At 39.3% G+C, this 26,790-nt stretch overlaps 1 protein-coding gene across 3 annotated transcripts; it reads left to right on the forward strand.

The window, feature by feature from the left end:
* Positions 1-4,026: 4,026 nt before the first annotated feature.
* Positions 4,027-26,506, forward strand: LOC108986753 (5'-3' exonuclease). 3 transcript variants are annotated; one of them, XR_001995414.2, is made up of 7 exons: positions 4,027-4,546; positions 5,688-5,858; positions 18,330-18,564; positions 24,040-24,262; positions 24,429-24,584; positions 25,963-26,114; positions 26,232-26,506. XR_001995414.2 is itself a non-coding variant. In XM_018959494.2 (6 exons), exons 1-5 carry the CDS (start codon positions 4,172-4,174, stop codon positions 24,556-24,558), a joined length of 1,134 nt encoding a protein of 377 aa, XP_018815039.1. In that variant the 5' UTR covers positions 4,027-4,171; the 3' UTR covers positions 24,559-24,584; positions 26,232-26,506. The 3 variants fall into 3 exon arrangements, 1 of the variants encoding a protein (XP_018815039.1); XR_001995416.2 differs by having other exon boundaries at positions 26,053-26,114; XM_018959494.2 differs by lacking the exon at positions 25,963-26,114.
* The last annotated feature ends 284 nt before the right edge of the window (positions 26,507-26,790 follow it).

The following is a 26,790-nucleotide window of genomic DNA, read 5'->3' on the forward strand; positions in this document are numbered from 1 at the left end:
TTAATTGTGATGACATTTTAATTAAATGGATAGTTTATTATACATGAAATGACTTGTTTAAATTACATTATTAGAACCCATAGAAGGTATATGTGTTGTAGGCTGTAGGATATATGTTAACGTCGTGTTTCACATACTTTTAGGTCAAATTTTGACAATTTAGGTATTCGAAAATGGGCCCGCATAATGTAGAAAAGACTACGGCTTTGAGAGGGTGGCCTAAGGGCTAGGGTAACCTCCGATGCCAAAGTTAGTAATATTCTTTGAGAGTAACAAATACGTAAAAGAGTCTAGAAATTAGATATATATTTTCGTATATGGGATCTACTATTTATACTACAAGCATGAAGAGCAGATACTGCCTGCTACCATGACGTCTATGTCCCCCGTATTGATTCTTTTGTCAGGGTTTTTAAGTGCAACATGGCTCTGCGATGGCGTCATTAATGTGGCGTATTGTCCAGATAGTAGAGCCATTAATGCAGCGTGATTATCTGACTTCCTTCTCTCAGTCTATCTTCCTTCTGGTCCTTTTATTCCCTTCCTGTTAGTAGATCAAGGGCTCCATGTATATAACGCTTGCTGTGCGGGCAGACATTCGAGGACTAGACACTATTTGAGAGGGCCTCAAATCGACGAATCTCATCCTTTACAGCACAATCCCTCCTGCAGGTTGTTTACATATAAGTTTTCCTGTAGACTGGGTTAGGGACTAGTTACTCTAAGCTGGGCTTTTGATCTTGCTTCCTTCCATTTATAGGCTTCATAGGCTTAGTGAAAAAAATCCCCTACAATATGTTTACGTATGAAATTAATCATTTTTTGCGAAATTGAAGAGTTTTAGTTTATGATGACTGAAGGCATGGTACGATGTAAATACTAAAAAGGGCATGTGGCCCACTTATTGTTTGACAATTACATGAAATGATATGGCACGTTGAAGAAAAATAATACTATATATAATTTTAGGGCATTTAACTATAGATCATAGATGATCCTCTTAACAAGTGAAAGTCGTGTTATCATAAAATATTATGTCTTTAAAAATTAATGTGTACATAACAAATTTTAATTATATACATTTTTATGATAAGATGAGAATATCGCGTTATTCATATTTTGAGAATACTTATTGTTTTTTCATTTTTTACATTGAACAAATCATTTAAACCATTTTAGTGTTCAAAGTAAAATGAAGATATGAAGATTAGATCCCTTGACATTCTTAAAGGGAGAGGAATTAAATGTTGAATTCATAACTGGTTGAAATTTCAAGTCAGCATCAATTATCAAGTGCCATGTATTCATATAATAAATTAAAAATTAGAAAGAAAAAAAATCATTAACAAGACAAAAAGATAAAAAAAAAACCTAATTGCCTTGGTTGAGCCAATAATATCTAGGTTGTCACCTAGATGCAACCTAAGCATTTTTCAAGTAGCATGAACCAATCGCACCAACGACATGAGATACTTTGTCATTGGCGTTAGAGTAGATTTAACTAATCACATGAAATTATATCAGTTTGTGAATCTATTTTAATAAAATCTCTTTGTAGCTGTAATACTTCTTTTAAATTAAAATATTTTCCAAACTGGTATTTTATGGCTCAAACTGAACATTCCACAATTAGGAGGGGCTTCTTGTTAGGGACCCCGATCTTGTCCCTAATACTAAGGTCTACGAGCTTGTCTTGGTGATAATGGTGACCGAGTGTTCTTGCCAACTTGCTTGGCCTTCCACAAAAGGATGGTGTTTAAGTGATGGTATGATGATGTATTTGAGTAGGCTAAGTGTTTAGGCTAAGGCAAATCAATGTGGGCGGCTAGACTTGTTCTTGAGTGAAATGCCAAGATGATGGAGGCTAGGATTGAATGGATGAGATGAGGTTAGAGTTTGGGTTGGAGGCAACTAGGGATGTCGTGGGCTATGGTAGAATTAGGGTTGGTGTGATCTTTGAAGATTGGTTTAGGATTATGTTTGGGCCACTTGGATGATGATTAGGGTATGAATGGTGAAGTGTAGCTATGATTTTGTGAGGTGGCTAGAGTGGATTTCGAGATTTGGAAGAGTTGGCATAAGGTTGGAGTTTAGGATGATGCTAGGGTTTAGGAATGAGGTGGAAGAGTGATGCTAGGGTTTGGTTGGCTAGGGTTGCCGAAATGGTAATGTGGGATTAGGGTTTTAGATGTTGGGTGGCTAAGATGAAGGGATTGGGTTGACTTGGTCTTTGGAAGGTCGGCTAGATTTTGGATGATTTGAAAATGGATATGGAAGTTTGTAAGATGGAGAGAATCTTTGAGTGAATAAGGGAATTTGAATTTGAATTAAGATGACTAGTCAATAGTTAACTAGAGAGATTGTAGGAAGAGTGATTTAAGGAATTAAAGAGGATTTGCAAGTCCTTAAATTAAGGAATTTGATTTGGGATTTAAATTGAATGTGAGGAAGTCAAGACTTCTAAAAGGAAAGAATCACCTTATGGAGCCTCGAGGTGGACGGCTAGGGCTTATGTGGATGATGAGGTTATTTATGGTAAGTGACAAAGATGGTAAGATGGGAACACTAGGGTTGGCGCCACTTGAGTTTAGGGTTTAGTGTTGGGAAGATGATGATGGACGGCTAGGGTTTAGGATTAGGGTTTTGGACTTAGGGCAAGAGTGTTGGGTGGCTAGTAAGACTTTTGGTCAATTAGGGTTCATAGATTATAGGAACCTTAATTAGGCAAGTGGAGTGTTCGGCTAGGACAATTCAAATTACGCAAGGATTGCCGAAATTTGAATTCAAATTCAAATGGAAGTAGGATTCGGCTAGGCAACAAAGATGAAACAAACAATTTATGAAAAGTTGACTAACACAAGTGTTGGTTGACTTTTATGGATTTGATGGATTGGAAGAGCAAAAAAATAAGATGAACACCAAGAACACTATGATGAACACTTAAGAACAAAAGTAACAATATTTATGAACTTAAATGAACAAAAGAACAAATAAGATAATTCAACACTTGATTCATGAATTGCACAAGAATTGAATAAACCTCATATATTGATAAACACAACTTGGATTCACGAATTGCACCAAGTTGCAATAACAAGATAGATTGAATCACACATATTCACAAATTGTAAAGTGTGATCCTCTTTTAAGGGATTCACGTATTGCATCCCAAAGAACCCAAGTGCCTTAGCATCGAATGATGATCTCAAGAACAAGATAATCTACCCACTAGGAAATTTGCCAAAAAATGTAAATGCAAAGCCCAAGGGTCCTATTTATAAGGATTACAACTTGAAAACCCCCAATAGGTCCATTGAAAAATAAATAATTAAATAAAAATTAATAATAAAAAATAATATGGTTGGCATGAGCCAAGTTGACCCATGGCATGCATGAGCCCATGGGTGGGCTAGGCTGGCCCATGGGCATGGCTGGCATGGCTAGCATGGCTGTTGGCATGTGGCTGACATGCCCATGGGACTGCTGTGGGGCTGTCCAGTCTTGTCATGACATGACTAGTGGCTTGACCATGGATCACAAAACATGGGGTCCTACCACTCCTGTTATGATCACGTCCAATGAGGGTTGTTACGTTGGTTACCCCCGCCTTCCCTTTTTACTTATAAAAAAAAAATAGTACCCGAACACTTGGAATAGTTACATTTTAACATAATATTAACAATAGAATGGGCTTAATTTAATCAAAATCTAAAATATAGAGAGAGAGAGAGAGAAAAGTTCAAAATCTCGTCCAGCTTTGGGTTTGTTCCTCAATGGTCACTAGTTCGAGTTCCCTTAGGGCCACTAGAGATTTACCTGGTCGTTAACTTCAGAGTCCCATAGGATTAGTCGAGATGCGTGTGCAAGCTAGCCCAGACACCCATGATTATAAAAGAAAAAAAAAAATCAAAATTAGGGTATACTAAACTCCGAAAAATTACAATGACTGTTCTTTTAGTATTTAACCCAATAAACATTCCACAATTTTGTTTTAAAAAATTTCCTATTTGTTGGAATATAGAAGATGGGCCTGCAGGCTGCGGCAACTCGGGCAGGGCTAGGCCGAGTTCCTCCCATCCTAGGCCTGTGTCCACCCCTACGAGGTTCCAGCTCCCAATTGAGGAGGTGCTGCATAAACTATAAAGACATCAGGTGGGCGTGCCGTTCGAAGATGGTGCAGATTGCGATGTTTACCCATGTTCACATCCATCCTCCTCTCCCTCCCAGCCCACCACCACCAGTTTATTTCTCGTATAGGACTCTCAAATTCAAAACAGCAGCAGCAACCATTGCGAAAACGAGGAAAACGGAAGCAGCGACGCATTCTGCTATCACTCATACTGCTTCCGTTTCTGGGTCGTTTAATCAAGCAGCTGATGGGCAATTAGTACCCGAAAGCGAAGCGAAGAAGAGAGGCAAGAAGAGGGTGTTCTTCTTGGACGTTAATCCTCTCTGCTATGCGGGAAGCACGCCTAGCTTACGTTCTTTTGGTCGTTGGGTCTCTCTTTTCTTCTCTCAAGTCAGCCTTAGCGACCCTGTCATTGCCGTAAGCTCTTTTCTTTAATGTCTAAGCCTGTTATTATTTGTATCTCCTCTAGTGTGCACACACTCATACACAGATACAGATGGCAATTTACATATACTTTGTACTTGGACCGTGGTACATATGTTCGCAGCGTGCACACCTACATACGCACATAGACAGAATGCATTTCTGCTGGAACATTTTAGTTGTGAGCTTCAATTTTTTGATGGCACAACGAAGGTATTAATCTTATTTTGCAAATGTTCATCTGCCTCTAGGTGGCGCCAATATTAACTGTATTTTAATTGCTGAAAAAGGAAGTAACGTCTTAGATCATGTCAAATTTTACTTCAATGATCTTCCAATTATGATCACAGTTAACTGTATAATTGTGATTAAAATAGAGCTCAAGATTCGAGCCTGTTTCTCATTATTTCAGGATCCTTACTATTTCCACTGCATCCTGTGTGTCACTTTTTGCAAACCTGTAATTCCTTTTGTTTTTGAAGTGAAAAGTTGGCAGCTCCTTCATCTATATCATGTAGGAGACCAAGAACATAAGACTACAAGTAAAGAGAATAAGAATATCACTTTATTAGGATGCGTTTATCAGTTTCATTAAATAAGGATGACCTATAAAGAACTTATCTTATCCTATCAAGGACAATGGATTTGCTTTATAGTGCCTGTCACTTATTGGAATCAATCAATCAAATATGTGCTAGCATATGTATATAGGGTTCTAGTTCATTCACTCACTAAGTGTTAGATAATAGGGATGCTGCTGAATTGTCAATGTCAAGTTTTGTTTCCCTGTTTTCTTTTGTAGGTCGTGACAGTTGAGTGTATCTCACAGTAGATATGTTGGTGTTGAAGCTGGTATCCTGATTGTCAGCACTTAACTGTTGCCTGATGTATTTGTGGAATATTTTTATGTTTGTATTATGTACAAGATTTAGAATTAGAATTATTTATCTTCTATGTTCTTGACCATGTCATTAAGAAATACCTATAAAAAATATTCTTGATCTTGTCTGTCACTCTAAAGTTAGATGTTAGGATACTGTGGTTGTTCTCAGAAATGAAGATGAATTCTGGCCCAAAAGATAGAAAAAGAATGTAGGCTGATTTGTGTTTATACTTGATAAAATATGTGGTTCAGGTTCTTGATGGGGAAGGGGGCAGCGAGCATCGCAGACAGCTATTGCCTTCATATAAAGCACACAGGAAGAAATTCGTAAGACAATTTCCAGCTTCACAAAGATTTTCAAGGGGCCATGTTGGAAGGTCGCATGGAATCATCGCTGATGTACTTGGAAAATGCAATGTTCCAGTGGGTGAATCTTCTTTCTGACTATTTTTTCATGCTTTGTAAATTTTATGAATATGCTTGATAGTCTAATATATTTGAAGTAACTTTTTGTAAGGAATGTTCGCCAATTCTATTATGCTTCAATAACTTCAAAAGGAATGTTCTATTAAACAATTTCTAATTGATAACAACTGCTGTCTTTGTTGTCTGTACAGGTTTTAGATAGACCACATTTGCATATAGCTAAATAAACTTGAAAATTTGTAGTTTGTGAAACTCCTACTTGAAACCATCTTTTGAAATTAGTAATTGGAGTAATGATCATTTACAAGTGCAAGAAAGACCACAAAAGATGGCACTCAAATCTTACAATGATTCTGACTGCATATAGTTCTTGAATCTTATTGGCATAGGAAGCCTTGCTAAATGCTATAGATTATAAAAGGTGGTGGCAGTTGTGTGATGGTTTAAAGAAAACTGGTTTCTTCCTTGCTGGAGGTCCCTCAGCAAATAAAGGAATTTAAAATGGTTCTTGGGAGATTAATTTTTTTGATAGGTAAACGATTATATTATATTAATGAGAATAGGTTTAGCCCATGTACACAGGGGATATACAAGAGTTAAACCTATCTCAGAAGAAGGGAGGGAGGCAAGAAAATCATGAAAATCTAGGCCATTGAAATCTATAGCATTGGCCTAGAGAAATAGAGTTCTAACAAACAATAATCTAATCTCCTCCAGTGATCTCTCTCTGTCTTCGAAGGCCTGGTCATTGTGCTCTTGTCAAATGCACCAAAGAATACAAATAGGAATCATCTTCCACACAACTGAGATTTGTGGAACATCGGCCATACTTGACCAACATGCTAGGAGTTCGACCACTGTTGCAGGCATAACCCAGGCTAATTCTACCCTTCCGAATGCATCGATCCATAACGCTCTAGCAATCTCACAATATAGTAGAAGATGGTCCACTGTCTCACCACTTTGTTTACACATGCAGCACCATTTCACCATTATCACCCCCGTCTCCGTAGATTATTCATTGTCAAGATCTTTCCTAGAGATGCTGTCTATGCAAAGAATGCCGCCCGAGGAGGGGCCTTGTTTCTCCAAATTCTTCTTCATGGGAAGTGATTATTCTGCGTTTGTGTGGGGGCCTTATAGAATGAACAAACTGAAAATATACCTTTGCTGGCTGGTTTCCACCACAACGCATCAACTCGTTGTGTGCTCAGACTCGTGGAGTATAAGAGTTGGAAGAAGTTCACAAAATTGTTGACTTCTCAATCTTGGGTCGCCCTAATGAAGTTCACATTCCAGTGAAATACATCACCATCCATTTCCATTAGGCCTGCCACTAAAACTTCTTTCTCACGCGCAAGTGTGAATACTATAGGGAATGAGTGTTTGAGAGTGCTATCGCCACACCATATATCGTGCTAGAATTTAATTCTTGTGCCATCTCCAATCACAATTCTGGTATGATGGACAAATACTTCCCACCCTCGTCTGATGTGTTTCCACATACCCACGCCATAAACCCCACTTACCTCTCCCCTCCTCCAAAACATACCTCCATATTTATAGTCTATTACCAACTTCCATAAAACTTCTTGTTCTGTATTATATCACCATAACCATTTCCCAAATAAGGCCTTGTTGAACACCCTCATATTTTTAATTCCCAAACTGCCAGAAGAGATTGGGGAGCATATTTTATCCCACTTGACCAGGTGGAATTTGAATTCATCCCCCAGTCCACTCCAAAAGAAATCATCTGCATTTTCTCAATATGTGCCGCCACACTTGCAGGAAATGGAAACAATGATACGAAGTATGTATGTAGATTAGAAAGAGTACTTTTGATTAGAGTAATCCTTCCACCCTTCGAGAGATACAATCTCTTCCATCATGCCAATCTTCGTTCTATCTTCTCAATTATTGCATTCTAAATAGTTTTAGCCCTGGAAGTAGCCCCCAAGGGGAGGCCAAGATAGTTCATAGGGAGATAGGAGACCTTACAACCAAGGACGTCAGCCAACATCCGGATATTACGAACGTTGCCAATTGGAACCAGCTCTGACTTGGATAAATTCACTTTCAATACCGATACCGCCTCAAAGCAAAGTAGGAGTGCCCTTAGTGCCTGGATCTGGTTTAGATTTTCCCCGCAGAAAATAAGGGTGTCATCTGCAAACAACAAATGATAGATGTGAAAAGTACCTTGACGTATATCACCAACTGAAAATCCCGCCAAAAACCCCCTGTTAACCAGTTCTGAAATCATTCTGCTATACGCCTCCATCACTATGACAAAGAGAAGTGGGGATAAGGGATCTTCTTGTTTTAAACCTCGAGAGCTGTTAAAAAAATCCATTGGGCAACCATTCACTAAAACTGAAAAATCGTGCCGTTGATATGTACCAACTAATCCATGTGCACTATCTCTCTCCAAAACCACATCTCCCAAGCAAATACAACAAGAAATTCCAGTTGACATGATTATAAGTTTTCTCCATGTCCAACTTACACAAGAGACCCAGATTGCCAGATTTTAATTTACTGTCTAAGCATTCATTAGCAATGAGTACTGAGTCCAAGATATGTCTTCCCCGTACAAAGACATTTTGAGGTTTTGTAATGATCTGCCCCAACACTCCTCCCAATCTATTTGCAAGCACCTTGGAAATAATCTTATACTCCCGATTCACAAGGCTAATAGGTCGGTAATCCCGAACCTTCAATGCCCCCACCTCCTTGGGAATAAGTACAATAAAAGTGGTATTGAGACTTTTTTCAAATTTCCCAACTGAAAAAATTCATGAAATACCTTCATTAAGTCCTCCTTCACCACTTCCCAACAAGATTGAAAGAAGCCCATAGAAAATCCATCTGGACCTGGTGCTTTGTCTTTTACTATCTTTCTCACTACTTCATGGACCTCGGCCTCCTCAAACGGCCTCTCTAGCCAAGTAGCATTCTGCTGCTCAATTGACTCAAAAGCTAGCCCGTCAATCTTTGGCCTCCACTCCATAGGCTTGGTAAGCAACTGCTCAAAATAACCAATGACATGTTCTTGGATCTTAGGGATATTCGTGGAAACAACACCGCCAATATTCATCATCTCAATGACATTAGTTCTCCCGTGAGAATTTTCCGTTCTATGAAAAAATTTGGTACTACGGTCTCCTTCTTTCAGCCACAATGCTCGAGATTTTTGCTGCCAAGAGATCTCCTCCAATAGGGTAACCTTGTCTAGCTCTGAAATTAGTTCTGTCCGTCGAGCAAATTCCTCCAATGAAAGGCCCTGCTCCTCTTGCAGCCTTTCTAGTTGATGGAGCTCCTCCAATAGTGACTTCTTGCGGTTGCTTAAATCTCCAAAGAACTGCACATTCCAAAGTTTTAATTTTGTTTTAAAGCTTTTAATTTACCTGCAAGAATGAAACTAGGGGTACCTTGGATTTGATAGGAGGACCACCATTGCCTTACCCGTTCCACAAAGCCTTATATTTTTAACCACATATTTTCGACCTTAAAGTACCTCCTCCCTCCTTGTATATCCTCATAATCCAACAAAATAGAGAAATGGTTAGAACATAGGCGAGACAATCTTTTTTGGCATACTTCAGGGTAATGTATTTCCCACTCCGGGGAGACTAAAAATCTGTCCAATCTAGACCATGTTTGGTTATTGGACCATGTAAATGTGCCGCCCATAAGAGGAATGTCCACCAATCCCAACTCAAAAATACAATCCGACAAACTCAACATTGCTGGCCTCAACCTGCTATCTCCCGATCTCTCACTTGGGAATCTGACAACATTAAAGTCCCCTCCTATACGCCAAGGAATGTCCCACCAGCTATGCAACCCAACTAGCTCTTCCCATAGAAACTGTCTACTCCTGTCCACGGTTGGCCCATATATTCTAACAAAATCCCATCTAAAACGATCCTCCACATTTTGAAAAGAACAAGCCACTATGTATTCTCCGATATACTTCTCCATTTTGTCCACCACTCTCCTATCCCACATAACTAGTACTCCCTTAGACGCCCCAATTGAAGCAAGAAAGACCTAGTCACCATACGGACAACTCCACAAACTTCTAATAATGTCCCTTGGAATATTTTCCATCTTGGTTTCCTGCAAACACACAATGCCGACCCCTTCCCTTTGGACCTTTCTCTACTTGAACTTTCCTCATAATTAATAGACCAAGTCAACCTCTTGAGCTCTTGCTGTTTTTTCGACGATTTCTTGATCTGAGTATTTCCATCTTCAATGGAAGTTAACAAAGCCATAAATTGTTTTTCAAAACCATCGCATTCAATTCCCACACAGCTTTGGATTTCTTTCACCTTATCCATGACCTAGTCCGAAACAATGCTCTAGCGCAGAGGTAAAGCCTGCAACGACATAGGCTCCCCGTCCATCTCAGCCCCTTCCCTTGATGCCCACGGTGATGACAACAATAGCCCTGTCACCTCCTCAGCAAAAGAGGACCTGCATTCCCATCGACGCCCCAGATACCCCCACCTAGTGCAAGCTCCAGTTCCTTTTCCTCTATGCTACCCATCAGCCCCTTCTATTCACTCACTGCATGGTCACGACCAACTGCCGTGAAGGGAGATGAGTTTACTGTGTACAATACAGACAGATCCCCTGCAAACATACCCATCGGAAGGGATGCTGTTGGAAGCGCCACCCCCTTACAACAAAACTTCCCGTCGGTCCTATCTGTGGACACCAGGCCTGGGAACTGACGGCTGACAGCGAGGGGTGTTGAAAATCATGTTTGGTGTCGGGATTATCCTCTCTGTCAACTCCTCAACCATCGGATCCTCCCTCTCCTCCACCGTCGGTGGTTCCACTACATGTGGCAAGACCACCCAAGTCGTCACCGGCGACGGTGGCTGGAACCCACTAGACGATGGGCCTGCGTCACTCGGCTTCTGTCTCCTCCAAACAGGGCCCTCCTGTTGTTTGGTCTTAAATTGTCCCATGGATTGAGGCCCAACACTTGGGCTTGAGCCTATTCTTGCCTTCCCTTTGTTTATGTATACAGGATGTGGCCCACTGGTATTTGCCTTCCCGTTTGTATCTACCCTTTATGTTTTCTTTAATCAATCCACAGCCCAGGCCTAGGCCCAATTCCTCCCCTTTATTCTTCTTAACGCACCGAATAAGCCAGTCTATTTTTTCTTGCAATTCATCCATTTGTTTCTTCATATCCGTTAGAGCACGATGCACCATTTTCTCTTGCAGGCTGACATCACACCTGCCATCACCATCAGGTCTCTATACACCTACTGAACCGGTGTCACTACATGCTCTTTTTGGACCTACAACTCCTCTTAGGTTGGCCTATTTGTCAAACCTTGCACCCAACCTGACATGGTCATGGGACTGCTTCGATACCCGCAGTTGTTGGAGGACCTCTCAGTACGAACGAGTATGAGGTTGGTTCAAAACCACCGTCGTCACTGGCGATGGTAGACAAGTAGGTCCACCTTCTCTTCTAGCCTCCCACATTACCTTTGCCAACTTCCTCCATCCTTTGCTGTCCCTATCCTCTGGTATGAAAATGAAGTTTTGTTGATCACCACCTCCATACTCCACTAGTGCCATGTAATAGCTTCGGGAGTTAGAACACCACTGCACAATAAAACTCCTATCTCCTTCCCAATGTACGTATAGAACTCCTTTCTTCCAACCTTCAGATAGTCCTCCAAAGCCTTGGTGAACCAGAGTGCCGTGGCTAACCCCAAGCTCATGCCTTTCTCAACTCTCTAGCTCTTCTCAGTAAGATGCACATATCTACCATCCCTTATCACCTCAAACGCCTTTGATTCGATCACAATTAATTTTGAAGGACCCATTTTCCTTCCTATTCAAGCAAATCTCACTACTCCTTTTTGCAAATCCTAGCATTCATGGCGAATATTATTGGCTTCAGATATCTTCCCCTTCTTGCAGTACCCGTGTAGTAAAGTACCATAAGTTAGAAAGATATAAAGAAGGAGCAAGATAGTCACAAAACCTAGGATAGATATTATAGGGTAGATGTGACGACTAGGATATATTAGTGACCGACACATCTACCCTAGTCGTCATATTATAGGGTCTGCACTCCATTGTCCAATATGGTGCTGGAAGCTAGGATAGATATTATAGGGGGTTTGAGTGGAGTTATTATATATATCAGTGACCGATACGTTGATGGGATGTGTATTAGGAAAACATGATGGTACGACATTAGAATAGAAGTAAGCCTTAAAGAGCATTGCTTCTGAGCTGGACCCTGATGGATGCACTTTCGAAACTTTTGGAGGAGGAAAAACAGGAACAGAAAGAGGCAGCACATAGCAAAAATGTAAAGGAGTTTGTAGTCGAATATAGACAGAGAGAATGAATACGTATTTTCATTAACATTCAACATCCTATATATACTACATACAAATGACCATTGTATACTCATAAACTATACTAATTACAACCATGTCTTCTAACACTCCCCCTCAAGTTGGGGCATATATATCATATAAACTTAGCTTGGAACAAATAAACTTTAACCAACTACAACACAATGGTTTGGTAAACATATCTGCAAGTTGATCAGCAGACTTCACAAAGGGTGTAGAAATGTCACCACTAAGTATTTTATCCCAAATGAAGTGACAATCAATCTCAATGTGTTTAGTCCTCTTATGGAATACATGATTAGACGCAATATGCACTGCAACTTGGTTATCACAAAGTAACTGAAGAGGGACAGGAGCTGGAAACCCAATCTCTTGAAGAAAGTGTTGCAACCATGTCAGCTCACTAGTAGTGTGAGCCATTGCTTTGTATTCGGCTTCTGTACTAGACCGAGCTACTACTGTTTGCTTCTTACTCTTCCATGTAACCAAGTTACCTCCCACAAAAGTACAATATCCAGTAGTCGATCTTCTATCTGAAGGAGATCCAGCCCAATCAGCATCTGAAAAAGCTTTAATTCTAAGGTGTCCATTTGGTCTATACAATAGTCCAAGGCCAGAAGCTCGCTTAAGATAATGAACAATATGGATTACAGCATCCCAATGTGAGACCCTGAGCGTTTGTAGAAATTGGCTCACTACACTCACTGCATAAGAGATATCAGGTCTAGTGATAGTAAGATAATTCAATTTTCCAACAAGTCTTTGATACCGACCTAGATCTCCAAACAACTCACCTTCATCTTTCAAGAGTTTACGATTTGGGTCCATAGGAGTGTCAATAGGTCGTGCATCTAACATGCCAGTTTCTTCCAGAAGATCAAGTACATATTTTTTCTGAGATAGGTTAATGCCTTTTTTAGATCAACTGACTTCAATTCCAAGAAAGTACGTAAGTTTGCCCAAGTCTTTTGTCTGAAACTGATCATGTAAAAATTGTTTCAGCCTAGCAATTCCAGCTGAGTCACTCTCATTAATTACAATGTCATCAACATATACAACCAACAAGATATGACCTGCATCACTGTATAGGTGAAATACCGAATGGTTTGTTTGGCATCTATGAAGACCAAATGCTAATACAGCATCAAAGAACCTCCCAAACCATGCTCGAGGAGATTGTTTCAAACCATATAATGCATTTTTTAACTTGCACACAGTACCTCGATACTCCCCCTGAGCAACAACCCCAGATGGTTGCTCCATATACACTTCCTCATTTAAGTCGCCATGTAGGAATGCATTTTTAACATCCAATTGAAATAAAGGCCAATCCAAGTTAGCAGCAAGAGAGATCAATACTCGAATAGAAGAAATTTTGGCAATTGGGAAAAAAGTCTCATCATAATCAATGCCATAAGTTTGAGTGTAACCCTTCGCAACCAAGCTGGCTTTCAGACGTTCAACAGACCCATCAGGATAAAATTTGATTGTATATACTCATCTACAACCAACAAGGTGTTTGCCAGGTGGTAGAGGAACAAGATCCCATGTCCCATTATGGTGAAGAGCATCCATTTAATTTTTCATAGCTGTCATCCATTCCGAATCAGATAAAGCATCATGAACTGTCTTAGGAACATAAAGTTTTGAAAGTTGAGAAGTAAAGCATGAAAAAGATGGAGATAAGGCATGACAAGAGACATATTGGGCAATCGGATGTTGAGTAACACAAGACCGAGTACCTTTTCGGAGAGCAATAGGTGGAGAGTCTGAAGCACTAGGTAACTCAGGATTTGAAGATAGAGACAAGATTGGTGAAGGCATGGGAGCCGGGGGCCGCACGCGACGCAAGTACACCTGTAAAGGAACAAGGGAAGGAACTGAGGAGGATTGGGTAAAAGTGGGTGAGTGTGCAGGAGAAAAGGTAAGAGTAGGTAATGGTAGAGGATCACACTCAACAACTGAAGATGTTGTCGAGAAATAGGGTATGGACTCAAAGAAGGTGACATCAGCACTAGTGAAGTAACGTTTAAGAGCAGGACTATAGCAGCAATATCCTTTTTGAGTCCAGGAATAACCAACAAAGAAACACTTGGTAACATGTGGATCAAGCTTATCAAAACCTGGGCCAAGGTTATGAATATAGCAAATACACCCAAAGATTTTTGGAGAGAGAGAAAAAGGTGGAGACGAAGGAAACAAGATGGAGAATGGAGAGAAACCATCGATGACTGATGAAGGCGTACAGTTAATAAGGTGACATGCAGTAAGAACACCATCACTCCAAAAACGTTTAGGAACATACATGTGCAATAAAAGTGCTCTGGTTACATCTAACAAATGGCGATTTTTGCGTTTAGCCACCCCATTTTGTTGGGGTGTATAAGAGCATGAAGTTTGATGAACAATTCCTTTATTACTTAAGTAAGTAGCAAAGACACTAGATTTGTATTCTCTAGCATTGTCAGAACGCAAAATTTGAACTTTTTGTCTAAATTAAGTTTTAATTTCTTTCCGAAAGACTTTGAATATGGAAAGAAGTTCAGATCGTGCCTTCATTAGAAACAACCATGTCATACGAGAATAGTCATCAACAAATGTAACAAAATATTGAAACTTGTTTGATACAATGTTGATTGGTCCCCATATATCAGAGTGAACCAATTCAAAAGAACTAGATGCTCGATTATCAACTCGAGGTACAAAAGACACACGATGGTGTTTGCTAAGCTGACATGCTTCACAAGGAAAGGAAGATGCATTTTCAAGATTCCTAACTTGACATTTCAAAAGAGAAAGAGATGGGTGTCCAACGTGACAATGCCATTCAAAAGCAGATGATGAGGATGTGAGGGCTCGAGTGGGTGATTGTTTGACATCAAGGTAATACAGACCACCAACTTCATGCCCCGAACCAATCTTCTTCCCTGTCTTGAGATCCTGAAAGATACATACAGAGGGATAAAAGGTGACAGAACATTGAAGAGTTTGAGTAATTTGACTAATGGACAACAAACTAAAGGGAAAACTAGGAGCATATAGAACATATGACAATGATATAGAATCAGTGAGCTTAGTGGATCCAATGCCTGTAACTTTAGCAAGAGAACCATTAGTAAGAGTAACACTCTTTGGAGATGTCAAAGTATCTAACTTAGATAAGGAATAAGACAAACCGGTCAAATGTTCATTAGCTCCTGAATCGATAATCCGTGGATCTTGAGTAGATGCGACAAGACAGGCGGGCGCTGTACCTAAATGGGCATGAGTAGCTATGGAAGATGAAGTCGCTCGTGTGCGAGCCAAAAACTGATCATACTCATCCTTTGATATGCTAATCATCTCTGGAGTCAGGTCAGAACTCGTTGACGGTGATGTAACATTTTGGCAAATAGCTTGATTAGCAGATCCAGATGGTCTACCATGGAGATCCCAACAATAGTCCATCGAGTGGTTAGTGCGACCACAATGAGTGCACTTATGAGATTCACGACCTCGAGTGCGATTACCTCTGGCATCACGCCCTCCACGTGCACCTCTACCACTCTGGCCTCTCCACGCTCACCGGGAGCAATATAGGAGGCAGCTAAAGCGGATCTCTCATTACTCTGATCTGAAGAAAACTGAGATCCTTGTCCAGATAATGTGGCTCGCTGAAGTCGGGAGAACACATCAAGAAATGAGGGAAGTTGTGGACTTGCCAAAATTTGAGAACGCACTGACTTATACTCAGGTTTTAAGCCAACAAGAAACCGAACAACATTAAAATCTTCTTGTTGTTTTAGCATACTTGAAACATCAGAAGTGATCGGTTGATACATTCTGAGCTCTTTACATATGCTTATCACTTGAGAATAATATTCTTCCAAGCCCAAAGCACCCTGTTCCAACCCAAAGAATTGCTGACACAACTCATAAATACGGGTTATGTTCCCAGCACCCGAATACATATGTTTGATATGCTTCCACACCTCTTCAGCAGTGTCAAAATGTATTAAGCTGGTGCAAATATTAGGCTCAATACTGGTCAACATTATGGACAATATTTGAGCATCTTCTTGCTCCCATTGAGCAAATGTAGAACTAGCTGAGTCAGACATTGGATCAATCAAGTGAGTACGACGAAGGCCCTTGCCTTTCAAAAACATTTCAACAGATTTTGACCACAACAGATAGTTTTTTCCATTCAACTTTACCGAAGTTATAGGCATTCTAATGTTTGGTGCAAGAGACATTGACTCAAATTTAGTTGTCATGGAGAAAAGTATCACAACAATTCAACTTGGAGTCAAGAATACACACAAAATATGAAATATGGATGAAAAACTGGGAGACACAATCTGGAAAAGTAGAAAACCAGATTAAAAACCCAAATTTCGGATCTGTATTGGTCGAAACAAGCCTGTACCGGCTGAAACAAGCAAGTATCGGTTCTGAACCGACTTGTATCGGGTCTGAACAGGCCTGTATCGGGTCTGAACCGCTCTGTTTCGGTTCTGAACCGGTATGTATCGGGTATCGCCAGTACCGGCTTCAAAAACTAACCCTAAACTGGAATAGGTTATACCAAATGAGGATAACTTATCCTAAACAGGAATAAGTTTACCGTATACGTGTTACCAAACATACATTATCCTGGATAGAAATAAGACCTTACACCGGATTGGGGGTAGACGTAGTCAAGGACATAATAGTAGAGACCTGCCACCAAACGCTCCTAGACGTCGACGTCGCCGGCGATAAACAGGGCTTCCGGCAGCCGATGACGATGGGAGACACACCGGTGTGCACAGAAAATGCCGGCGATCTCAATTCTGGTGTCCGGTACCGGAGACGACACCTGAGGTCACCGGAAACACCTTGATCAGATACCAGCCACTAACGACAAAGAGGACAACGACCACTAACCACCACAGACAACGACGGTGATACCACAGCGCCGTTGCACAACCACCACTAGCTTCGTCGCACAACCACCACTAATTGACTACACTTTACTCTGATACCATGTAGTCGAACATAGAGAGAGAGAATTAATACGTATTTTCATTAACATTCAACATTCTATACATACTACATACAAATGACCATTGTATACTCATAAACTATACTAATTACAGCCATGTCCTCTAACAGAGTTGATACAACATATCAACTTTTTATATTTTCAACAATATGAGCTTCTATGAACCAAAAGATTAAGTTTTGGCATCAAGATAAAGCAAAGAAAGTGAAAATCAGTCACCTGTTTAAGGGCTGAATGAAGAGGGATGTGAACAGTAACAGTGCCTAGCATTGTTATTTGGATGGGAGAATGGGTTGAGTTTGTCAGGTATTAAGCCTATGTTTGGATGCAGGTGAAAGTCATCTGCAGTAGAGTAGAATTTCATCTACATTAAAAAAAATTTCTTAATTTCTTCCCAAACATACAAAACTACTCATCTCAATTTATTTCATCTTTTCATTAAGATATATCATTTTAATACAAAAAAATTAATTTAAAATTTTAAAAAAAAGAACATAAAAAATCAGGGCTGCTTGATCTGACCCCAATTTTTAGTAAGTTTTTTAATAAGTAATTTAAATAATAAATATTATAAAATTTATTATTTATATAGATTTTTAAGGTGGGACCCACATTTACACAAAAACCTATAGAACTTTCATCTCTTCTTAATTTCTTCACTGTTAATTAAAAACTTCCAAGAATTTTACATCCAAACATACCCTAAAATCACTTATAAAGCCTGGTTTCACCTAGTAAGGACTCAATTTGGGGTTTAGCATCTATTACTACCTTTATGACTTACGCACCGTATGTGAGTTATTCCTTTTCCCAATGTGGGATTTGCATGTTTAAGTGGACCAGAAAAGCTTGAATATTATCTCATATATTGTTAGATTTCTTTCTTAGGAAAAAGACTGATATCAAATTTTTTATGGATATATGTTTTTTTTATAAGAAGAAATTTTATTAGAAACAAATGTATACGTGAGGCCCATGTACACAATTTTATGGATATATGTTGTTTGTATTTTTACTGTTATGAACATAATCATGCAGGTCATAAAAATTAAAGGCCATGAAGCAGATGATGTTGTAGCTACACTTGCTGGACAAGTTCTACAAAAAGGCTATCGGGTGGTAATTGCTTCTCCTGATAAAGACTTTAAGCAATTGATTTCAGAAGATGTTCAAATTGTTATGCCTTTAGACGAGTTAGACCGATGGTCCTTTTACACCATAAAGCACTACATTGCTCAGTATGATTGTGAGCCACGCTGTGATTTGAGCCTTAGTAAGTATGAGGTACAATTCATGTGAAGATTATATTATCCATTATCTATTGAAGTTCTCTGTTTGGTGTTATTTTGATAGACATTGAAATGTTTTCTCCCAACAAATTTGTACAATTGATCATTCCATTTTAGGCAGATTGATGTATGTCATCCTCGAGAGTATTCTTTGCTTATATATTCTTGTTTAGTGTGGCTTTACCTCTTTTGAAAGATGTTATGTTGCTTATGGTGTTCTCTGGTTTTGTTTGAAAATTTGTTATTTCTGTTCACCAATGATCGTCTAGAGACGGTAATTGAGATAGCAGTCAATTGAGAGAACATCTGCAAGATGATTATTTGGACAATGGTTATGCAGCAATATCTCACAGAGCATTTCTTTTATATGCTCCCAACAATGAGGTCAATGGTAAAGAGAAAGACTCACCTATGAGTAGATTTACATTTTGCTGTTAAAGAATAAGTTGGATTCTCTTTTGGACGGTTCATTGTAGCTTCCTAGAAGTTTCATTGAAAAGGTGACTCATCAAGGGCTAAAGCCATGGTCTTAAGGACTACTTGCGATTTCCTAGGAAAGCCCTACAGCAGCCTTTATGGGCTATTACTTTGCTGCAGGGGCCGAGACACAATTTTATGAAACTAACAAGTGAAATTGAACCTCCTACACATTTAATTAAATGAATCATGCATGTATCATATAAATATTCTCTTTAAACAGCTTTTTCAAACCAAATCTTGCAAGGAAATAGCTTTGCTGACTATGGACAGCATTTATAGAAATTCAAACAAACGATAAAAAGTATTTCTTCTAATTACAATCTGTCGTAGGATAATATTCATGAACCACAAATAAGCCTAATCAAGTTCATACCTAGTGCCTTTTAGCCATTTACTTGGGGAAAATCAAGTGTCCACGTGTTTTTCCTTGATTATCAGCCTCTTGCACTATCTAGCCTTATGATCCCGAGTTTTGGCATGAAAAACAATGACGACTAGGGTAGATGTGGAAAAAGATATGAATTTTAGAGTTCTAGGTGATTGCTTCAAAAGACTTGCATTAAATTCAGTTTGCAGGTTGCACAATGGAGTGCAGACCCTAGGAACCCTTTTGGACTTGAAAGATGTGCCATTGAGATGTCAAGTTAGTGGGAAAAACATAGGGTTAGAGTACTTTTTTCACTACTAGAATGAACTCGGGGATTATTTCATTCAAAAGTGAAGAAAACGTTGAATTTATTCACCATGCAGTGGCTATGTATTAATTTCTTTACGAATTGTAGTATTAGAGATTGGATCCTGCACTGATTTTTATGACAGAAACCATTCAAGATAGATATAGAAATACATTAGAGGGTCATTAGATATCTAAACTTTGTGGGCCACTGAAATCGCCGATCTGACACTCTTGGGCCACCGAGTTGCAGTTGGGCTCTGTTTTATCGATAAACCATGCAGATCCTTCTTCTTCAGCCGTGTTCCTCGCGTTTTCCACTGTTCTTTAGATCTGCCTCAAATCTGCACCAAAGGCTTGTGCTCGTATATTTTGCATAAAATTTTGAGAGGAATGAAGCTTGGGAAGCCCCTGCATCTGAAATCGAAGGTTTGATATTAATATGGGTCAGTTGGTGCGCTTTTGGGTGGAATTGAAGGTTTTTGAGATTTTACTAGAAGCATGGAGGTCCTCATTAAAAATTGTGGAGACGAGCATAAGGGTTTGGAGGTTTGTAGCTATGGGTCGTAGTGGTATAAGGTGGCTGGTGGCTATGGTGGAAGCAATGTTATAGGCGGGGAGAAATTCAGAATTCACAAAACATTTGCTCGAAGGAAACAGAGCCTTCATGGCTTAATGATGCTCCAACGTGCATGGTAGGTATCTAACTGTTACCGAATATGGTGGAGTCGTCCGGCGGAGTGATGTAGTCATTCCTAAAGGGTATGAAGGACTGGGTTGGGAGAAGTTTGTTGTTGAATTACGCAGAGCCACTACTATGTTTTTCTCCATTCATGTTGATGGGTCAAGGAAGGAAAGCCAGAAGAGGACATCTGGTCATGAGAACATCAACTTGGAGTTGAAACAAAAAGACCCAAGCACAACCATGGTGGTGAGGCAATCATATGTGGCAGCTCTAAAGACGGGTCATGCTTCAATGACTCAGTTTGATATCAGGGCCAAGAAGGGGAACTATGAAAGTGGTGTGCAGATTACGCAAGCTCAGAACTAGTAGGAGTACAATTCCTCTAAAAAAGAGGAGTATGGTGGTATGGCTCAAAAAGAGATGCACAATACATTAAAGGAGATGGAAACCCAGCTTGTTGAGTTGAAGGCAGCGATTGCTTTCTTGTCTACTAAAATAGACTTGCTTTCAGCTGGAGGCGACATGGTTGTAAGAAAGAAGCCCAAGATAGGCCCGAATCCTTTAAAATCAGATAAAGGAAAACAGAAAATCGGTTTCGGCCCAGTCCCTATAACTAGATCCAGGAGAGTGTGGCGGGTCAAAAGGAAAACATGGTCATTTAAAGTGGGTTCTACATCGAGTTTCGACATAGAGACATCTGTAATGGAATGCCCTTTCGCCACAGGTGACACAGGAAAGGCCGATAGTCGGTGGTACACCTTTGGTTCGTGTTCTCCCCAAAGAAACTATGGATCACATGTTGGAGTTGAAGGAAAATGGTGTAATGCCGAGGTCAGAGGGAGATGTAGGGTCCGTCAAAGCTGCACAGAAAGGGTCGCCGGAGGTGAAGGAACTTGATGTACTGCCAAGACTTGCTGCCAACCCAGAACCTCCAATGGTGGCCATGACCTCACTATTGTAGTGAAACAATGGAGCTGTTGAGGAGGTACGGGATTTGAATGCAAGATATGGTGGGGGGGGGGGGAAATATGGGTTTGTCGTTGGTGCCTTGTGAGGATGAATGTTTAGGGCCTGGTGTACAGTTGGGAGCTGCGTCTGGGGAAGATGTTGTCCCCTTGTTATATCTTCCTTCGATAAACAATATAGCTGGATCATCATCGGATTGAGTTTTGCAAAAGGTTAATGAGATACAACAGTATGTGGGGATTACATATGGAGGATTTGACGACCAATTCATAGCACTACTCACTGCAATTGAGGCAGGTCACTCGCTTGAAACAAAATCAAGATTTAAGAAGAGCAGGGAGTTAAAGCGTCTTACTTGGACAATCAACGATGCAAAGCGAGGTAGTACTAGTCAAGGGAGGACTAGAGGGAGGGCATAAAGCCATCCTCCATCCTCGTAGGATTATTTGGGTGGAGTATTCGTTGTGTGGGAAATAAGGGGTTGGGGTAGTTACAGTGACTTGCTTTGCTTTGGGGAGGCGTGTTTTGTCCCAATAGGGCTTGGTGTATATTGGATAGGTTTCTAATTTCTCCCTCTTGGTCAATGTTCATTAGGGGCTCCCTATTATGGGTTGGGTGTTCTCTCTTGTATACACCCAGTGTACATGGTTACTCCTATTGATATTAATATATTTTTACTTATATATAAAAAAAAAGATATCTAAACTTGAATTTTTTTTTTTTTGATATCTAAACTTGAATTTTGATGAAAAGAATTGAGAAAACTTGAGGAAAACTCACCTAAATTACCAAAGGGAGGCCAATAGATTGGATTTATTTTATGAAATGCTTTCTGAATTATGGCTAAGTTGAAGTAATGGGATTTAGGGTCTTTTTCATAGAAACAGTTTGGGTTTTCTTGGGCTACATTAAATCTACGTTTGGATAGTGAGATGTATCAGATGATCTGTGAAAAGTGGTGAAAAAGTAATGATAAAATATTGAATAGTAGTGAATAGTAGTAAAAGATAGGAAAAAGTAATGACAAAATATTGAATAGTAGTGCACTACCCAAACACAGCCTAAGGCTGACAAAAACTGGGTTTGTAGCGCTTCTAGGAAGCTCCTTTTGTCTGTTTCCAATTGAGGCAACCGGTGACATTGATTAACACCTTAAAACAGTCCAAGAGCAGCTGGAATTAAAAAGTTTGATTTTTTTTTTTAAAATTTTTTGATAGGTAAAATAAGATTTTTTTTTTTTTTTGATAAGTAATAATCTTTATTGATGTGAATGAAATTAGGCGATGCCCAAGTACACAGGAAATATACTAAGAGAGGCACCTAATTACATTCTAGTAGACTAGAAAGAAGATAAAAACTCATGAACATTCCCTCCCTTCAATACAATAGCAAAGAACCACTGGAAAATAGAGAATACAAAAAAGTTCCAGATTTCCCCCATTGCACGCTTCTTGTTATTAAAACACCTGTCATTCCTTTCCAACCATAAACACCACATTAAGCACAAAGGAATCATCTGCCACACGGTTGCTAATTGGACACTACTATGAGGTCTATTCCAGCATGCTAATAGGTCCACCACACTTTTGGGCATAGCCCAACTTAGCCCAGCTCTACTAAGAATACCAGCCCAAAGCTCCCCAGCCACCTCACAATGTAAGAGCAAGTGATCTACCGATTCCCCACTCTTTTTACACATGTAGCACCACTCCATGATCACCATACCTCATTTTTTTAGATTGTCAACCGTCAATATCTTCCCATGAGCAGCTGTCCAAGTAAAAAAAGCAACTTTAGAAGGCACTAAAACCTTCCATATACTCTTCCATGGAAAGAAAGTGGGCTGTAGGACTGTCAAAACCTTATAGAAAGATTTAACAGTAAACTTCTCTTTCCTCGTGTGAGTCCACAACATATGGTCTCCTCCATTGGCCCCTAGCTTTGCTGAATACAAGTAACTGTAAAAATCTGCCAGCTCTTCTAATTCCCAGTCCTGAGCATTTCTTGTAAAAGTGACATTCCAAGTGACCATCCCATTGGCATGGCATAGAACTTCTGAAACTGGGGCTTGCTGATTTCCAGCCAAATTAAAAGCAACTGAGAAAGCCAGACAAAGAGGACTCTCCCCACTCCATAGGCAAAGGCCAAGTACAAAAGAAGTTTACATGGATATGTTATGCAAGATTTTATTGAAAGCTCAAGGGGGCTCAATCCAAGTACACATGAAGTATATAAAGGATACACCCAACTACAAGAAGACAAAAAATAGCAAAAACCCTAAAAGTCTAATATGCTGGTAACTTGGGCACTCAGGTACGAGTATGACACAAACCAGAAAATGGGAACCCTAATTTCAAAAACTCCAAATTGTAGGCACTCGGGTATGATACAAAAACCTAGAGTTTGGAATTCTTCTAGTGTGTATTGAAGTGAAGTATGATAGAAACAAGGAAAAACATTAGGAAGATTAGATTCGTACCTTTTTTTCCTCTTTCTAAACTGTCTTCGCTATTTGTATTGCACCTAATAAGAAAAGAGATCGAATATACCACTCGCATAATCGAATAAGACTGATCACACTTGCAATTATTTGAAACTGCTGGTAAAATGTGTTTTATCTTCTCTTTATCATCTAACTAGAGCTGCTTCTGCTAGGATGCATTGTGGGTGATGAGGTTGATGGAGTTCCTGGGATCCAACATATGGCTCCTGGATTTGGTCGAAAGACTGCCCTAAAGCTTTTAAAAAAGCATGGTTCATTGGAAAATTTATTAAATGCTGCTGCAGTGAGAACTGTGGGTAAACAATATGCACAAGAAGCCCTTACAAAGTATGCTGATTACCTGCGAAGGAATTACGAGGTTCTTGCCCTTAAGAGGTAACATGGTTTGTTTTTATATCTTTCCCTCGCCTTTTTCTTGTGAGAAATTTTGTTTCCTGGAGGCTCTACAATAGAAAATGCTTCAATTATGGTCCCCTTGTTCCCTCTGCTTCCTCCTAAATCATCATTAGTATCTCATTACCTGAATCACTCTTTTATGCAGGGACATTGATATTCAACTTAAGGAGGAGTGGTTAGTTGAGAGAGAAACACACAATGATTTGACCATTCTATCTAATTTCTTCAAATTGTTTGGAAGAAACTCGGAAGCTCACTCATCAAACTGGATCTAATTTTTCAGATGGTTAAGATCCAACTGGTAATCGCTTTCATCTTTTCAAAGGATGAGCTAAGACTTCTTTTGGGGATTGAATCGAATGCTTTTGGATCATTTTGAGTCTCGTGGAGGTCCTATTTTTGCATTAAGTTTATGCTATAAAACTTTAAAGAATCAAAATGGATGGCTGCTAAAGTTATCATGGGGGTCTCCTGTACTCTGTAAATCTCTTGGAATAGCATGCAAGAAACTCTAAATGGCTCCTGTGCAAACCATTTTATGGGGTTGAATACAGCACTTTAAGGCCAATCTGCTCGAATCAAATGCCCAAAACACTAAAATACATGGATAAAAGTCATGCATGAAAATGACAAGTTAATATAGTCACACAGCTTTCATATCTCACCTTTTATGTACACATTTCTATCCTCCAGGATGTTCATTAAAACCTTGAGCATTAGCTTTTGAAAAAAAAAAAAAAAAAAATTTACAAAAAAGAGACCTGATCCATAAACTTAAAAGAACATATTACTAGAAATTTATGAAATATAGTCTAAAAAAGGAGTTTAGTTTAACTATCAAGAAAATTACCTATATAAAAAAAAAGTTTAACTAAAAGATCTTTATTGTTTCTGCTCAAATATTATCTATGAAATATAGTAATCTTAGTCTAGTATAAATATTTTTGAGTAATGTAATTCATCTCTTACTTAAAATTTATTGTGAGTTTGGCTGGAATAACAAGGCACTGTTGCCTATATTATATGAAATGGGAAGAAGTGATGGTATGTAGCACTTCCGAATTAACAATTTTTGTCTGCCTCTTGTTGATAATCATTTGTCGCTGTACATGTTTCACCGTGAGTGTCCTACTTTATTTACTTAAAAGGGCGTAAATAAAAATACAACAAAAAGTTTAACACTTAGTTTTCTTTTGAGAATTATTCGAATTTATTATTTCTCTGATATTTAATGTTGATGGTATCTTGTTTTGTTTACAAGATACCTAACACTGTTCAATCTTACTAAAGTATACTCCCTATGACTTGTACGACAATATACCTGTCCCACAAAGTGCATTGGGAAATACATGTAATCGCTATGAACTTGGGTCTACAAGTTGGGACTTTGTCTTATTTGATGGTTTGTATCTAACTGGAATTTAACATTACACCATTTGTTTGATGGCTATTATTAGGGTATGTCTACGTTGTGAAAGCAATTTCGTATCTGTTATTTGATCAATTGGTTTAGATAGTCACGTAAATTGAGAACTTTACACATCAACAAGCAAGTCATGGTTTCTTATGTTATGTTGAAAATTTCATTTAGAATATAGGAACGAAGACACCAGGAGGGGGGTTTGCATGATTAGTAGTACTATAAAATGCTTACGTAGAGTAACTATTTTGTCATTCAGTCTGATGTATCCAGATGAAAAATTATCGATAACCAAGAGCTTGAGGGACCTGTAACTGGCAATTTAAAGTTCACTGCCATGTTCTAGCAGGGAGTAGTTCAAACTGAAGGTGGGAAACGTGTTAATGAAATTTGATGAGATTCCGCTGTGAGGTGTGGTTACACTTGTTTACTAATGCTCTCTCTCTCTCTCTCTCTCCATCTGGGCCCCATCTCCAAGTGGTAAGCAATTGGTTTCTTATGTGTTGATATATTTTATTTTCTTCACAGGATTCTTAATATACAAAGGGGAAGGAAGAAGCTGCTGGGCATGGTGGTTTGCAAGTGTGGTCACTCTTACTTTTGGAAGAAAGAAAAGAACTTAGATAGGCTGAGTGACTCCTCCAATTTCTGACAATTCTAGACTGTTGGAAATCAAGAACTGTGAATTTCATGAATATGTTAATGCAGTAATACCTGCAGATGCAGTATTCAATGTATATATTAAACTTGGAACTTTTTCCAAATATGTATGGGTGGACAATAGCTCCATATGTTGCTTCCTCTGATTTTCTTTTCCAGTTTCTTATGATCAGGATGCCAATAGCTTCACTTTGGCCAGTGTTTCCTTACCCATTTCACTTTGCATGGCGGTTAGTGGTTTTCGGTAGAGTGCACGAGGACCAACAGCCTACATGAATAACAGACCATCACAGCAAGGTTAAGATTTCTCTGACCTTACCAAAAAAACTATGGAGCTTTAGCCTACAGTATGTCACTACAAAGTCTTTGGTACCTGATCATCTTCAGAGTAAATCTTTCCGGTTTGGATACAGAGGTGAGATGAAAC

Source organism: Juglans regia, chromosome 15 (genome assembly GCF_001411555.2).
Source record: "Juglans regia cultivar Chandler chromosome 15, Walnut 2.0, whole genome shotgun sequence".
Taxonomy (NCBI): Eukaryota; Viridiplantae; Streptophyta; class Magnoliopsida; order Fagales; family Juglandaceae; genus Juglans; species Juglans regia.